This window comes from Capsicum annuum, chromosome 5 (genome assembly GCF_002878395.1).
Source record: "Capsicum annuum cultivar UCD-10X-F1 chromosome 5, UCD10Xv1.1, whole genome shotgun sequence".
NCBI lineage: Eukaryota > Viridiplantae > Streptophyta > Magnoliopsida > Solanales > Solanaceae > Capsicum > Capsicum annuum.
Genome location: NC_061115.1, coordinates 53,504,419 through 53,521,133, shown reverse-complemented (window position 1 = coordinate 53,521,133; position 16,715 = coordinate 53,504,419). Strand labels below are relative to the sequence as shown.

At 34.0% G+C, this 16,715-nt stretch overlaps 1 protein-coding gene across 2 annotated transcripts; it reads right to left on the bottom strand.

Moving 5' to 3' along the window:
* Positions 1-955: 955 nt before the first annotated feature.
* Positions 956-16,431, bottom strand: LOC107870654 (lysine-specific demethylase JMJ25). Of its 2 annotated transcripts, XM_016717247.2 has the most exons (13): positions 15,465-16,431; positions 15,243-15,358; positions 14,830-14,929; positions 14,597-14,738; positions 14,178-14,241; positions 13,254-14,094; positions 11,392-11,721; positions 10,501-11,058; positions 6,706-6,778; positions 6,524-6,609; positions 2,399-2,518; positions 1,952-2,004; positions 956-1,468 (listed from the first exon to the last, which is right to left on the bottom strand). In XM_016717247.2, exons 1-13 carry the CDS (start codon positions 16,272-16,274, stop codon positions 1,306-1,308), a joined length of 3,456 nt encoding a protein of 1,151 aa, XP_016572733.2. In that variant the 5' UTR covers positions 16,275-16,431; the 3' UTR covers positions 956-1,305. The 2 variants fall into 2 exon arrangements, with proteins under 2 accessions (XP_016572733.2, XP_047268961.1); XM_047413005.1 differs by lacking the exon at positions 1,952-2,004.
* Between the last annotated feature and the right edge of the window lie 284 nt (positions 16,432-16,715).

Sequence of the window (16,715 nt, the reverse complement as noted above, 5' to 3'; positions counted from 1 at the left end):
GAAATTAAATGGGGCCAACTGGCTCCAATTGTCCAACTTTTAAAATTGTTGGCCATTTCTTTTCAAAATGGTCAACCCATGTCCTTTTCCCTTTAAAAAAAAATGATAGTTTAAGGGTATATTTGAGTCATAAAGGTGGATGGAGGGGTATTGTTGGCCCAATAGGTAAACGAAGGGTATTTTTGAACCAATTCCAATAGTTGAAGGGTATTTCTGACACCTTTTTCGTAAAAACTATGTAATTGCTTTATAAATTTGTATTTGTGTAATATATAAAATACCTTTCTGTAGATATATATATAAAAATTGTATAGAATGTGTATAACTATACTAACTACAACAACAACAACGAACCCAGTATATTGCCAAATAGTGGAGTCTGAGGAGGGTAGAATATACGCAGTCTGTACCACTACCTCTAGAGAGGTAGAGAGATTGTTTCCGATAAGACCCCCGGCTCAAGACTATAACTGTACTAACTATTATATAAAAATATATCTAGATAATTATTACAGTTAAATGTTGTATGAAATGTGTATTAAAACTATAATAACATATATAAAAACTATATATACATATATATTGTAGCTTACGATTGTATAAGATGTGCATAAGAATCGAGTAATTATTATATAGAATATATATTTGTATATAATATGCATATAGGTTGTACCACTTATATGGAATATGTATTCAGCATAAAATATGTACCTGTGTCTGGAATAAAAAATGCGTGCATCTAGTACCAGATACGCATTGGTACAAGTACTTGCTATTATTACTCTTGTTGTATTTAATTGACATTAGAAAATTATATTTGATTGCTACAATAAAAGAAGAAAAACTACAAAACTAAAAGGAATAAAAAAAGAGAGCAATGTTTTGAAAGAAAGCCACCAATAAAGAAAAGAAAAAGAAACAGCGACAAAAAAACCAAAGAAAGGAGCAACAGTGATCAAGAGGTCAAATGGCTACAGTATGGAAATATAATTTGATGGTCATTTTTGGTGGCAATTGTTTGGCCCAGGGGCCATTTTCATTCTTTCTACAGTACGGAGATATAATTCGATGGTCATTTTTGGTGGCAATTGTTTGGCCCAGGGGCCATTTTCATTCTTTCCCAAAACTTAAAGATTGCACATAAATGGCCCCAGAAACTGAAAGAAAAATTAGTCAGCCCATATACAAGGGGATTTAACTAAATACAGCCAAACATGGATAATCCTACATATTAACCAAAAAGTGCTTCAGTTAGAATAATCCTACATATTCATAATCCAAAAAGTGCTTCACTTAGAGCCTCTGTCAAATCATCTCAAAATCCTCTTTCGTTCTGCTGAACCTCGTCTTGTCACCTTTTAAATCCTGGCAATTCCAATTCTGATCACCTCTCTCTGAATTTTCATTATCATCTTCCTTACCGGTGTGATTTTGTGTTTTTTTTTCCTCACTCTTGCCAGTCAATTTCCTATGAATCAAGGTACAGAGTTAGTCTATCACATGATAAGGCACCATGAAATCTACACAAAGAAAACGACAATGACACGGAGGGTGATCATTCATATAAAAGTAATTTAAATGCAAATAATTTTAGCTTGGAAGTTGGAAGCAAGACAACACTTTGTACTGTGAGCAAGAACCAATACTCCACTGTGATAACCACGAAATTGAAGATAAATTCTTTCCGCAAAAATTTAAAGGCATGTAATGAAGTGATTTTTATTTTTGTAACAAAGAACGAAACCTAGATTAACTCAGAAATGAGAATTGTGATTGACAGGGCATTCTGATTTCATGATATGAACTCGCTTGAGAAACTATTGACCAGAAGAAACAAATATTTACATGTAGATTGCTTACCACATACACAAACTATGGGAAAAGTTCACATAAACAGGGTTACTAGAGGTGAATAGGTACCACACAAAAAGATAGAGTTGATGAGACCTACTTTTCCAATACAGCTACAGCTTCTCTCACTGCGTGAATACTCATTTTCTTCACCTGTCACAATTAAGCAAGCAAATACAATTTCCACATGAACAAATAGAAACAGATCAAGATAACTTTTTCATGATAAAAATGTGACCATATGTCAATGAATGATTAATTATAAGATTATTTAAATATTCTCCTGATTCACACTTCTCAAATGCATGATTCACTTTTATTTTTTAAATTGGTAACATGAACTCACTGTCACTTAATAACAGTATAAAACATCCAAATTCTGGAAAGCTAAAGAAGAAAGCAATAGACCATAGAAACAAGGTTGAAGTATAAAACACCAAGTGACCAAAAAACCAAACTACCATAATCACTCCTTCAATAAAATACTATAAGCACTTCGGAACAAATAGAAGCAAAGAACTCAAACTCCTTAACCAATTAGATATACCTCCAACTTGTCCTCCTTGGCCCTATGATTTTGTGGAAGAGTGCGGAACTCTTCAGTCAGACGGATGCATTCATGAAGATTTTCGGGAGACACAAAATCAAGAGCAACTTTTATACAGGACTGTTACACAAAGATAAAAGTACTATCAAGTCATCATCAGTCCAAGTGCAGAATAGCATAGTCAAGTAAATACTAGCAACCAGATGAAGACAGTAAATATATTAATGAATTTCACACATAAAAGATAAAAACAATCACTCAAACTTGCAGTTCAAGATTAGCAGAAACAACTTGTGAGAAAAAATATTATTGAATTGTTGTGTTTACATAATTACATTGAGACCCTATTTATAGACACTATTTCTCAATCCTTTTTCAGATAGGATTTTATATACTATTCTTATTTTTACTCATATTCTAACACTCCCTCCTCAAGATGGTGCATACCAGCCATATGTACTTATTACAAATGTAATTAAGACAGAGACAGATGAGGAACTTGGTGAAGATATCCGCAAGTTGATCACTTGACGTCACAAATTTTGTAATAATATCTCCTAACAGTATCTTCTCTGACAAAATGACAATCAATCTCTATGTGTTTAGTCTTCTCATGAGAAGTTTTCATCTGTGCTCTTGATGCTTTCTGTGTGAAGAGCAAGCAGAGACAATAAACCATCTTTTTGGCGTTGCAAGTGGACTAATCAGATATGGCAGATGTTCATCAATATGAGGAAGCTAATATGGATGAAACCAAATAGTATCAAAGGGGTTCTAAAGTGTTGGAACAGTGATGGCAATGCAGCAAAGAAGGAAGAGAGATGGAAGATTGTCCCAGCTAGTATTTGGTGGTCAATGTGGCTGGAACGAAACCAGAGACGTTTTGAAGGGAAGCAGAGAACATGCAGCAGTTTAAGTCAAATTGTCTAGCTCTGTATTACTTTTAGTGTAAACAGTTAGTGATAGAACAAACAGAAGCAATTAATGCAGCTATTGACTGGTTGTAATTTGGGACCTATGTAACTACAACACTTTTGAAGGGGATTACATATTCAAATGTAGTATACTTGTGGATATTAATATAAACTAACAGTTACCTTTCCTCAAAATAAATAAATAAATAAATAAATAAAAAATAAATACAAGTTACCTTTCTCAAAAGTTCTTTTTACTTCTAGTTAAATGATTTATAGCTACCCCAGACCCTACACATAGCGGGAGCTTTAGTACACCGGGCTGCCCTTTTTTTTTAAAATGATTTATAGCAATAGAAAAGGTTTGTTTAAAACCATAATTGCAAGTGTCTTACTTTCTTTCTTAAACTTTGTGACAAGTCAAACGGTGCCACATAAATTGGGACGAAGGGACTAATATTTAGCCACTTCATAGTTAGTTAGACAAATATATCCCAAAACTAAACTCAAAAACCTACACTTCTTCTACTTCGGTTCTTCTTGTGTGTTGCTGCTGCTGCTTCTTTGTCACATCCCTAATCCATCTTCTTTCAGATCTAGGTGTCCAAAGCTGTAATTTTTTAGTTAAACCTTCCCATCACATAAATTAAGAAATGATTTGCCAAAGCAGACCTCACCAACATCATATGAAGAATACTTTGAGTAGGTGAAAGCTTTTAATCATATTATCGTCGTAGTATATGGAAGCTAAATCTAGGTGTCCAAAGCTGTAATTTTTTAGTTAAAACTTCCCATCACATAAATTAAGAAATGATTTGCCAAAGCAGACCTCACCAACATCATATGAAGAATACTTTGAGTAGGTGAAAGCTTTTAATCATATTATCGTCGCGGTATATGGAAGCTAATGGATATATCGGAGTAACTGACATACTTGTCTGGAAGAGATGATTGGTTGCTTTTATCTCAAATAGAGAATAAAAACTTCGAACAAATAAATGATAATTCATGATTCTACAATTGAGAACTCAACAGACGAGTCTAGACTCCATGTTTGTACTCTATAACTAAAAACTCAAGGAAGGAAAGAGTCATGGAGTCGTTCTACAGTTGATGTCGAGTTCGCAGTTCTATAACAAATAACTCAAGAATATATTATGGAGTTTTTCAACAAATGAGACACTCACTGCTCGTGATTCTACAGCTAATAACTTAAGGAAAGAGAACTTGAATTCGTGGTTTTACAGATACGAACTAAAGGATTCTGTTCTTGAGTTCAAACTCGAGCATATTTTGTTTTCACTTGCTAAAATTTTGAACTCTAGCACCATAAGCTTAACTTTATCTGTACTTCAATAAGTGGTATTATAGTCCAAATTTTATGTCCGCCCTAAAAAGCAACTATTTCCCAGTTACATTTCAAATGGTGGTTAAGTATTAATTGATTATGGGCAGGTATTCAGTTCTTCAGTTCGGTTCTATAGTTTTCGGGTCTTCACAGGTGCATACCGAATACCAAACCGAAATTAATTCAATTCAATTAAATTCTTTCTAATTCGGTTCTTCCATAAGACTTGGCAAGAAATTGTGCTTAAGATTCAATGTGAAGTATTAGTGTCCCAGCTTAGAGGGAATCTGATTAAACCTAGTTCAGTAAACAGTATCATGAGGTTGATCATGCCTTCGTATAGCATTAAAAGCCAGAAAACCTAATCGATGAAGTGCTCTGACTCTCCACTCAAGGCTAAAGGTCCAAGAAGCACGTACTTTGGCTTTTTCCATAATGTACTTCCAGTGTCCCTTCATTTGAGGAATAAAGAAATAATCTTCATTTGAGGAATAAAGAAATAATCCTTATAATGTATCACATTAACATGCACAAGCTGATCCCGCACTCGTAGTATAGCAGTTATAATCCACTCCCTGCCCCCAACAAGAAACTGCAGATCGTTCCCGTTGCTCAACAGAATGCCTGACCCAGTTTCCTCAATGATCCCCTTTATAACAAATATTATGTATACAAAACTTGAACCCAAAAAAAAAAATAGTGAGGAGTTCCTATTTGTTTGGTTTTAACTGCAGAATCGGAATCCTAAAATCGAGAACCAAACCAAATACCGAAGATCTAAAGACACTAAGATAGAACCGAAGAACCAAATTAATTCAATTTGGTCCATTTTCCAGTTTTCAGCCCACCCGTATAATAATAACCCAGAAGTAGCCATCCTACCAAATTTTTTTGCACCTGTGCTACAATCAGTAGAATAGAAATTTGCAATTCATTTAGAATGGGCTAATAAGGAAATAATGCCATAAAAGTTGTAATAGGGGAAGTGCTATTGAGCAGAATATGGAAAAGCTATTGAGAATCGTTCGAGGTAATGCTTTCAGAATCAGATGACTTATCCTCTAAATAACTCATCAATGTTGTTTGCTTTAAACGGTCACAAAAATATAAGGATGATAGCTAATTAAACAACTAAAATACATCTAGTGGAAAGTGAAATCAGTAAGTGTTACACATACATTCTTAAAATAAAACAAATAAAATAACTGTACGAGATTCTACAGCGTGAAGAAAAGAAATTAAATTCCCAAAGCTCTCACCTTAATACCAGGCTTAGTTGGCAGAGAGCAGGACTCAAACCTATGACCGAAATCACAAGTCTCTCAACCTTTGCCACTTGAACTAAGCCCTGGAAGCTTCTATTTTCGAAACATTTATACTGCAAACACTTTATTTCAGTGACTAAAATTTGATGCTCTTCATAGAGAAGCGAGTTATTTGGCACTCTTTACTTGTCGTATACATCTACAAGTGGGTCTTTCCTCGTGAAATCAATGTATTACTAATCTCATCAAGGGATTTTTATCACTTCTCCCGTCCAGCCATAAACCAGCCCTACAGTGATAACCTTTAACAGTATTTCAATAAGTACCTACACTAACTTGCAAGATCAATTATAGAGCTCACAGCCTATTTGCAAATAGACATTGGAGCAAAAGGCACCTCTACTATAATCAGGTCCTAAAGTTGTTATAGTGAGTTTTCTTGCATGCTATTTATTTATTCAAATACTTGAATATATCATCACCCCAACATCTGGTCATCCTAATAGATACCAAAGATACAAATACTAATGCATCCTTCACAACTTCTAGGATTGCATTAATATATATGTTAGAAGAGAAAGTTGGCGAGTAAGTTCACCTTCAAGTTTCTAACTTGATGAGGGCAGCCCGCAGGTATTAAAACTGCATCCCCCAATTTTTGAACAAAGGTCCATGGTTCAACTCCTGTAAAATTCAGAATAAATACAAAAACGGCTAGTAAAGTAAGGAGTTCTAATTGTTGAATGGATAAAACTTAAGAATTCATATATGATTACTAACCATATTCCTCCTTGAGCTTCCTTTTGTGATCCTCAGTCAAGTAAAATGTTTGATCATGTATAGGGTGAACAACCTACGTTACAAGATCCAAAAAGTTAGTAGTTACAGTAGACATAGCCAGTGTTTTAACAGGTATTACTGGCGCAGGCCTTTTGGTGGTGGTGGGAGGTTAGACATTGGACTAGGGGTGGCCATTCGGTTTGGTTGCTTAAAACCGATTCGGTTTTTCGATTTTCGTATTGATGAAAATGACAACCGTAACCAAACAGAATTAGATTCGGTTTGGTTCGGTCTCTACAAATTCGGTTCGGTTATTTCGAATTTTTATTTCGGTTTTGAAGATTAAAGTAGCAACTCTTTCTTTGTCATGACTCGACATTTAAAATTGGTGATTTTTTTAGAAAAATAATTTTTTTTCAAACATATTTTTCTCAAATATAAATAATTCAACATGCATGAAATGAAATAACCATAAGTTTCACATAATCCATGACTGCATTATGCATAAGTTTGCATAAACAAACCACAAAACAACACAAAAGTCATTGTGAACCTCAACACTCATCTCCTCGAAGCGCCGTTGCTTTAGCAGTAATCAAAATATGAAATGAATACTTAGGGTTACGAGTTACTTATTATATATTTATAAAATTATACAATATATATATATATATAAAATAAAAAAATATATATTTTATATATATAATAAAATATATATATTATTTATATAAGTTCAGTTTTTCGGTTTAACCAAAATTTTTTTGAAAAAAACGAAAACCGAACCATTTAACCGAATTTCAAAAATTTGAAACCGAAACCGATCCAAAAAATCGAAAAACCAAAATTAAATTTTGCTTTGGTTTTTCGATTTTTTCGATTTGAACCAGAATATGCCATCCCTACATTGGATGAAATTTTATTTGGAAACGGAATCCCAGAAAATCTCTCCCAATTAAAATTTCTAAACAAGTCCATAAATTAATTAATATCAAGAAACACAAAATTCAGCTTGTCATTAAATTATAAGTTAAAAAAATTAAACTAAATATTTTTTATTCTTAGCACTAATTTTTGTTCTCTCTTCGTCTTGTGCCCCCTTGAGGGGTAAAATGATTAATGTGCAAAGTAAAAACGTATCATCCTTCATCACTTACTCTAGTTTAATGTTTCTAAGTGTAGATTCCATCTTTGTTTTTCTTTTTTTATTCAAGTTGATTTATAAATTTCTACTCAATTTTTTTAAAAGATCTAATTAATTTTTTTGAGATGAGCAACTCTAATTACTTTTTAGTTAATGCTTAAGATGAAGCAGTTCTATGTACATTTACAATTATTTTATATTTTTTTGCAATTTCTATGTAATGTTATCTTTTTATTATATTAATTTATAAAATAGTAAAAATTCACAGGGCTTATGCCCGGCACCTCAAGGGTTACACCTTGCCCATATCAAGTAAAATGTCTCGCCTCACACCTAGACCTTATAAAACACTTGACAAAGCAAAACACTAAGAGTAAAAATTATAGATATAAGAGACGGCAAAACACAAGCATGAAAAATTAACGATGGGTATTTTTATTTTTTTTGGATAATTGTGGTGTCCAAGCGACATTTCCACACCTTAATTATTCCATCGAGTACCTACTAACTCCCACTAACGCATACCATGTAACTCCAACTACCAATACTTAAGAAAATAGGAAGAAACCTGCTAATGTATTTGGTCTATGCGGGATTTGAACCTTAATCTCTAAGGTTCCATTTTGTCGAACCACTAAATGACACCATTGGGTGCCCATTAGATTATTTATATTAACGCATAAATTACCCAGACAAAGATCATGAAAAAATATTAACCTCTATAAAAATGAAATAACATACATTTTCCACAAAGCCTCTAGATCAACCAAAATTATCATCATATATATGTCATAAAGACTAAACCATAACGACCAATAACAAGTAAAGATGTAAAACTCGGATATGTAATTTAAAATATATGTGATAGTCACATTGTTGTCAAATAGTAAATAATCAATAATATGACTTGTTATTTGAGTTATTCTAAATTTACTTATTTCCATAGATTAAAAAAACTACCATCCATCATTCATTTATTAAAGAATTATGAGAATCAATAGTGTTGACTAATAAATTCGACACAATTTGTTCAAGAACTATTAGGTGAGCCCCGAACATTTGGCGTTAGGCGTGTTTAGGACGTACAAAAAGACGCTTAAGGTGTAAGCCTCACATAACTAAGCTCCACACTTAAGCTCTGAGGCGTTTTGTCAATCCCCGATCACCCCAGGGCGAGTCCCAAAACTACCTTTTAGCGGGTGGCTTTCCAAACAAACCTTAAATAATAAGAAATTGGCTAATAAACAAGTTAATCTCTAATCAAGAGTTTGTCTATGAACATTAAAAAAAATAGGAAATTGGCTAATGAACAAATTAATCCCTAATCAAAATTTTCAAACATGAATTTAGTCTCCGGTCATCGCCACTGAAGCTTGGTTTGAACTTTGATCATTGCAGATTTCTCAAAATGCAATATCAATTCAGTTGTACAGTAAATAATTCTGGAACTTAATCTTTTAAAAGAAAAATATTTAATCCTATTTCTAATGAATTTATGGCAAAATATTTTTAAAATGAAACCTTGTCGAGTAAAGTTACAATAATACATTTAAATGATGCTTTCAAAGATGAAAATTCTCTTGCTAGATTTTTTTTTAATACATAATTGTTTTGATTTATGCTATACTAGTCGGCTTACGCCGTGCTATGCACGGCCCAATGTTGATCCTTTAAAATTCTACGTTATGTATAATTCTATCATTTAAATAAAACTTTCATTTGTTTGATTGATAAATTCTAAGTTAGGCATATATTATTATATTTAGATTGATGAAATTTGTATAACAATATTTTAAGTTGTCCACACTTTTATGGCATTGATAGTCAATTATATTTTTAAAACTATTTAAGTTTTAATTATTGTGATTTATAATATTTTTTCTTCTATTCTACTAATTAGAAGTGACATAGTAAAATTATTATAACAAATACTTGTGAAATTTTTTTTTAAGTGGTCCCATATAAAATGTCAAATTAATTTAAAACATCAAAAAATAATTTATCATTTTATGTCTATTTTATCTTTTTTATTAAATAATATTAATTTTTTAGTACTTAAATGACTTATAATAATTAATTATGAGTTATATTGTAAAATCACGATTGAAGCAGCTAAAACAGTCGTCTCATAAATATTTATTTTAATTTTTTTATTAAATATTTTAGATTTTTTAATACATAAATGACTAATAATAATTATTTAAGGATAATATAGTAAAATCACAATTGAAGCAACTGAAGCAGACATGTCAACCGCTTATTGTGACTTTTTTTTTGGTAACCACTTATTGTGACTTATTATATAGTAGAAGGATTGTTTTGTTGCAAGTATTTTTACGATTTAGCTTAATATTACGTACTTCAATTTAAACAACTCATTCTTTAGTTCTTCAAAAATCTGAACACCCTTCATAAAATTCCTGATCCTGTCTGTTTCTTCTACATGTAGCTTTGACTTCATTGAACAGGCATCTAATGTATTTTAGAGTCAACTACAGGTAACTGTTAATATCTCAAATCCGAGTTGCAGAGTTCTGGAACATATGAATGAAAGATACAAAAGATACAGGATACCCCTACCCCACCCCCATAAAATATATAATAAAAAACTACCTCGATTTCAAAATCAAATGCTAAGCAAGTTTTATTAATACCTGTGGTACCGGGCAACAGTAGATATGCCTGAATTCCTTGAAGTGCTTCAAGAGATATTCCTCCAACTTGGCAACATCTTGCCTTCTAAAGATGTCCCAGAGTGCACCCCCTTCTATATCCACAAATACTTCATTTTTTTCAATCACTGGGTCATCTTGGCACACATCACTTTTATCATTATCAATTTTAATTCCTCCACTTGCTTCACAATTGCTAGTAGAATTGATTGCACCATTTATTACCATGTCCTCACCAATATCTCCCTCTGGTTCCACACAAGAAGCAGATGGAATAATTGACTGATTGCCACAATCTGGTTCACTACTCAAGATTTGAACTTCAAAAGGATCAGTTTTTTCATCTCTTCTACATCTCTCACTGAGCACAGAGTGGTCATTAATCAACTCAGATGACTCTTCTTTTTTACATGCTTTCTCATCCCCAGCCATCTGAAGTTCCCTTTTATCTTGGTCAGCATGTTTTCTTTTCGCTTCTTCCATTTCCGAAAGCTGCTTAGGAGTCAGGTTTATTGCTTGAGTATGTGTCAACACATTCACCTATGAAACAATTTTGAAGTAGATAAATTTAACGGAGGAAACCCAACAACATAAGAAAACACATCTTTTATCGGTAAACACAATAATCAACATCCAAGTACATATTGAGAACTTCCATTTTTCTTTTCTTACAACAGAAAAGCATGTAGAACCAGCTTGCCTGCTTCTTTAGCTTAATGAAATCACAGTTACAGAGTCCCTTGCAAATAAACCGCATAGCATGAAAGTCCACATTCTTCAAGAAATATCCTACTGTGCCCATGGCAGAATAGTATGCAAAAGAAAATAGAAAAGACTACACATGCCAAAAGAATGGACACAAACAAGGTATACCGCATCAGACATATCACAATGCAGCTTAGTCACAGAGTCTCCACGCCCTAGCTCCTGAGGAACTCCATAAGCAATATATGTCTTTGGTCCCATGTCGGGCTTCAACGAATCTGTTGGCAGTTTGACAGCAAGATTTAAGTGGCCATTTTGTGGATGTGTGTACTCCTTAAAAGGCAAGCTTCTGACAAACTCCGCGCCATGACGAGGTAATCTTTCATCAAATAAATCAGATGGAGGCCAATCTTTCAACTTCAGAATCTGGGGCCAGCCAGCATTATCAATTCGACCTTCCATATATCCCTTAAAAAACTGGTGGATGTTAACTTCTACCTGTAGTCATCCAAGAAATAAGAAAATTATTCATCACACCTAAGTATCACTTAACATCAAATAACTACTTCTGAAAATTAAATGGAGGAAGAAAAACATTGTTAAAACATTGAACATCACTGACTCCAGTAAACGTGAAATTTTACATGGTCTCTGGGAGATTGCATTGAGTTACTATTTGCAAGAAAAGGAGACATGAATAGTTTGGGTTGATTTCAAAATACAAGAATTAAAAGATATAACACAAATAAAATGACACAAAACATGCTGCACACAAAAAAATAGAAACACAAAATACGCATGTATTGACACAGTTTTCCATTTCTTTACAACAAATGGTAAAAAAAAAAACCACTGGTCTGACATTGGTTACTTGTACACGCTGCTTCTTGGTTTGAAGTTGAGATTGCTGCTAGCTGTGCACTTTCATAGCAAAGTGTAGCAAATTAATGCTTCCCTTCATGCTTCTTCAATCCCATTCAAATTGACTTCACTTCTATTCAAAGAGCCAGAACTTTATTATTTGACCGCAAACGTCCTTAACTATTTGTTTATCACTTGTAAGTCAATATATATGTGTGTAGTGGTGTTTTACAAGAAGTTTCAAAATAAAAACAAAAAACTTCTGACATTATAACAAACATTGATAAAGTTATTCTTCTAAACAATACTCCGTCTGACGAAATGTAAATGAAGCAGTCTATTGATTTAACACAGCATGTTAAAAGAACAAGCATTTTATGGATGATAGAGAAAGCAACATTATCCACAATTAATAGAATTAGCTACTCGATTAAATTTAATTTTTAACTAGTGCAACAAGAACAAAATAGATTAAAAGTAGATTAATAGTGTAAGATAATTAACAAAACAAGGACAGATTAATCCAATAGGAACACATTCAAAGAGATACTTGGAGCCTACCTACTACCACTCTCGTCCAAAAAAATATACGGGAAGGGTATTTTTGATACCAAAAACAAACATAGGGTCAATGTGAGTTATTTTGAATATTTGAGGGTTTTTTGGCCCTTTTCCATAGATTTTGATATAAAATTTAAACTGAGAAGTACTTCAATCTATTACTCCATTTCAATTTGTTTGACTGGTTTTGACTTGACACAAAATTTTAAGAAGTAAAGAAACTTTTGAATCTTGTGGTCTTAAACTTTAAACTAAAGATATGTCGAATGTACTAAAATGTTCTTTAATCTTGTAGCCTTAAACATGTCATATGGAAAGAAAGACGAACAAATTGAGAAGGAGGGTGTGTTTAAAGTCCTAATCAGGATAAAAAGATCTGATGCGCTGCAGTGATAGAATCATTCTCCGATATTATTCTGAAAGTAAATTTTTGATAAATTTAGCTATATTATTTAGAGCTCTGGTCAAACTAAGATCTAAAAAGCCATAACTGATGGCTTCAGGAATCAGATCAAAAATGGTAATAAAACTATGGATCACCAAGACAAGTAAAATTAATCGAAAAAAGAGAGAATGTTGAATGTGAGATTCTCAAGTATTAAACTGACCTCACACCAATCTAAGCAATTGATAGCAATGACATCCAAAAGGAGAGGGTGGTTTAAATTCTTTATCTGGCGACAGGCACGCCACATAACCATGGGCTCCCAGCTTAACCCTGACGCAGTCTCAAGCACATTGCGGACAATCACAGGCTCACCTTTCATCCAGTGACATTGGAAGTGCTTCAGATCCTCCTGCTTAAGATACTTAGCTGTTGGACAGTATAAATAGTTGTCGTCACAACCGTCACGAGATGCTGCTTTACACATTTCACTTTTCTGCATATCATTTTTATCCTCTGAATTCCTACAGAAGCATGATCCCTGAGGAATTTCAGGCATGCATTCCAATTCAAATTTTTTGGCAAAATCTTCAGCTCTTGCCAACAACTCAGAGACTGGACATACTGTCTTTTCCATCAGGTACTTCAGCTTTAAAATTCCCTTACCACAACCACCAAGATTCTGTGGTGGACACGGGATGTTACCATCTTCATTGGATTTCCATTCACCAGCTGGACCACCAGAATTCTCTGGCAGAAGCCTTCCATTATCCCCAGGTTCCATTTCAAATGCAAACCTGGCATCACCCACAGAATCATCTTCAACCATTTTCTTGGTTGATCTGTCCCTTCTTGAAGTTCCATTTCTGGTAGCTGGTACAGAATCAGCTTCCATATCACCATGCAAATAAGCAACCCCCTTGTCAACGAACTCTATGATGACTTCTTTTTCACCTCCCTTTAGGTGACCATCTCTAAGCTCCCGGCAACAAGTAAGGCAGAGATCATAGGAGCAGGTAGAACAATTTCTGTGAAAATCAAAAATGGATGTTTTGCAGTTGTTGCTGCACAAAATATTACTCAATTCAGTTTATTTAAATGTCATTCCAAAAGATTCACGTGGAAAGAAGAGGTTCTTCATGCTTACCAGTACATCCGCTCATTCTTCTGACACTTTGCCTTCTGCAACTTTAATTCTGACACCGGTAACCCTGCCCAGATGTTAAAAGGAAATTCTAGTTACAATAGGTAGCAAGTGAAGATGAATTAGGCATACTGTTCCTCCTGGAAGAAGCTATTATCTCTCAACCTGCTACATGAAATTATGTTTTCTTATATGGGAAATAGCAAGTATATTAAAGCATTCCCTAGTTGACATTTCAAAGTCAACACTGCAGATATATGGAAAATGGCTTATGTTGTTATCTTTTCAAACGGTGCAAATAGATATTACCTTAACTGAATCTCAAAATGCACACTTACAGTTCTGCCCACATGAAAAGAGGCATATAAATTGAACAATACAAGCGATTGTTATGGCATCAATTTTAAACAAAATAATAGAACCTTGAATCTTAGCTTCAATCTCCATCTCCGTCACTTGCTCTGCATTAAAGCTTCTCAAGAAAGGCAAAAGTTTTTTCAAAATGAATTTAGAATATTCAAGCTTTTCTTCTTCGCTAATCTCAAATTGTGAGTTCTTCAAAGCCTACAAAAAGATTTGTAATAAGAGCATATCACATAGTGATAACTTGCATCATAGTACTGTAACTTATAGTGGGACAGGAAAAGAATCCAACCCTTATTGGCCCATCCAAGCGCAAGCATGCTTTGCAATTACAGTTCTGACAACAAACAGGACAAGACTCTGCAAAAGCCTCCTCGGGCATCCCAGGGTACCTATTATTGATCATAAAGGGAAAGGAAGTCATGAGAAAAGGAAAAGAAAACTTCATGATTGAATGATAACTTGCGTAGAAGTTCACGATATTAAACAAATAGATTGGACATATGAAGCTTCAAATAGTTAAAATGCTCATCGTGCTTAGCATCTTATCAATTGTGACAATAGAAATATCTCATCAAGAGACAAACTGCTCAAATAAAGCCAGGAGTAGAGTATTATATCTTTGCAAGTCCAACTTACAATTAAAATCAAAAAGTTACTCGAACAAACACAATCAATAATATAGTTGCTACAAGTTTTCAGTACCATGTGGTCATGCAAGGAACACAGTATCGCTTTGTTTTACACTTGGTGCACCGGACAACCCTTCCTTTGTCATTCCTCTGGCACTGATGACACATATTTGATTCAATCTCATTACCCTGCCCAAGTTTCAAATTTAAAATGAAGGTCATTTTGGGTTAGTAAAGAGTAAATTAAATGATTAGATTTTCAAATGAAGCATTCAGAATGCTAAGATTTTTTTACATTCTCATCCTTCCTCTTTCTACTACGGGGATTTGATGGATTATCTTGCGGAACTTTCACTTTTCTTTCACGCATACCATATCCATATCTTCCAACTCCTTCCACTTTATCTTCTCCGTCGGCCCTATGATTTTTACTCCCATTCCCCTCCTCTCTACTACCAGAATCTCCACCATTCTCCATAGTTCTCTTTCTTCCAGATTCTTTCCTTGCAATTTTCTCATGATCATTACCATTCTCTTGTGTTTTGATGCCACGCTTCCTACCTGGACCTTTTTTTTCCTTTTTTGTATTGCGGTCTTCTTCATCCCATTCAACCATTTTCTGCGTATATTCACTTAACTTCATCTTAGCTCTTTCATGTGACTTCCTTGGCTTATGATGATGAGAATCAACCTTCTCTTCCTCCTCATCCTCTTCAATCTTAATATCAATTTTCTCCTCTAGTTTTCCATTGACAACATTCTTTTTCATACCAAGATTATTGCTTTTCTTCAAATAAATCTCTTTCTCTCTAGATTCAATGTTTTCCGACCTTTCCCTCTTTTGCTTATGTTTTTTGGACGGTCTCCCCCTTTTACCGACCTTCATCAAAACCGTCCCTTCTTCTTTAAGATCTATATTCTCCTCAAAAGAAGCAAACTTTCCCTCACTATCCTTCTCTTCCTTTACAACAGTATCCTTCTCCGTATTCTTCTCTTCCTTTATAATAGTATCCGTCTCTGTATCCTTCTTTTCCTCCATAATAGTATCCTTCTCTTCCTCCATGGTACTCAAATCGAACCTCCTCTCCTCCACTGGAAATTGCATTCACTCTCCCCTCTTCCTCCTCCGCCTACTACTACTACTATTCCCCTTTTTCTTTCCCTTCCCAAAAAAAGCTGGTAGTATTTTGACTCACCAGAACGACGACGCAGTTGTCCCCTCCTTAGCTCACCCGTTTTGCCTCCCCAAAAAAGTAACCTCTTGTCCCTTTTTAATTAGCAGCAATTCGAATGGAACGGCAGCGTTTGGCACTGCCATTAGTGCTATTACTATCTTGCCCCCATCCCCTTTTTCTTTTAATAAAAATAACGGAAAAGGTTCAAAAATATTCTTGAACTATTTAAAATAGATCAAAAATATCCTTCGTTAGATTTTTGGCTAAAAAATACCCCTCCGTTAAATATTTGGCTCAAAAATACCCCTCTGTTAAATATTTGACTCAAAAATACCTCTCCGAAATTTCACCAAGCATGCCACCTAGATTAA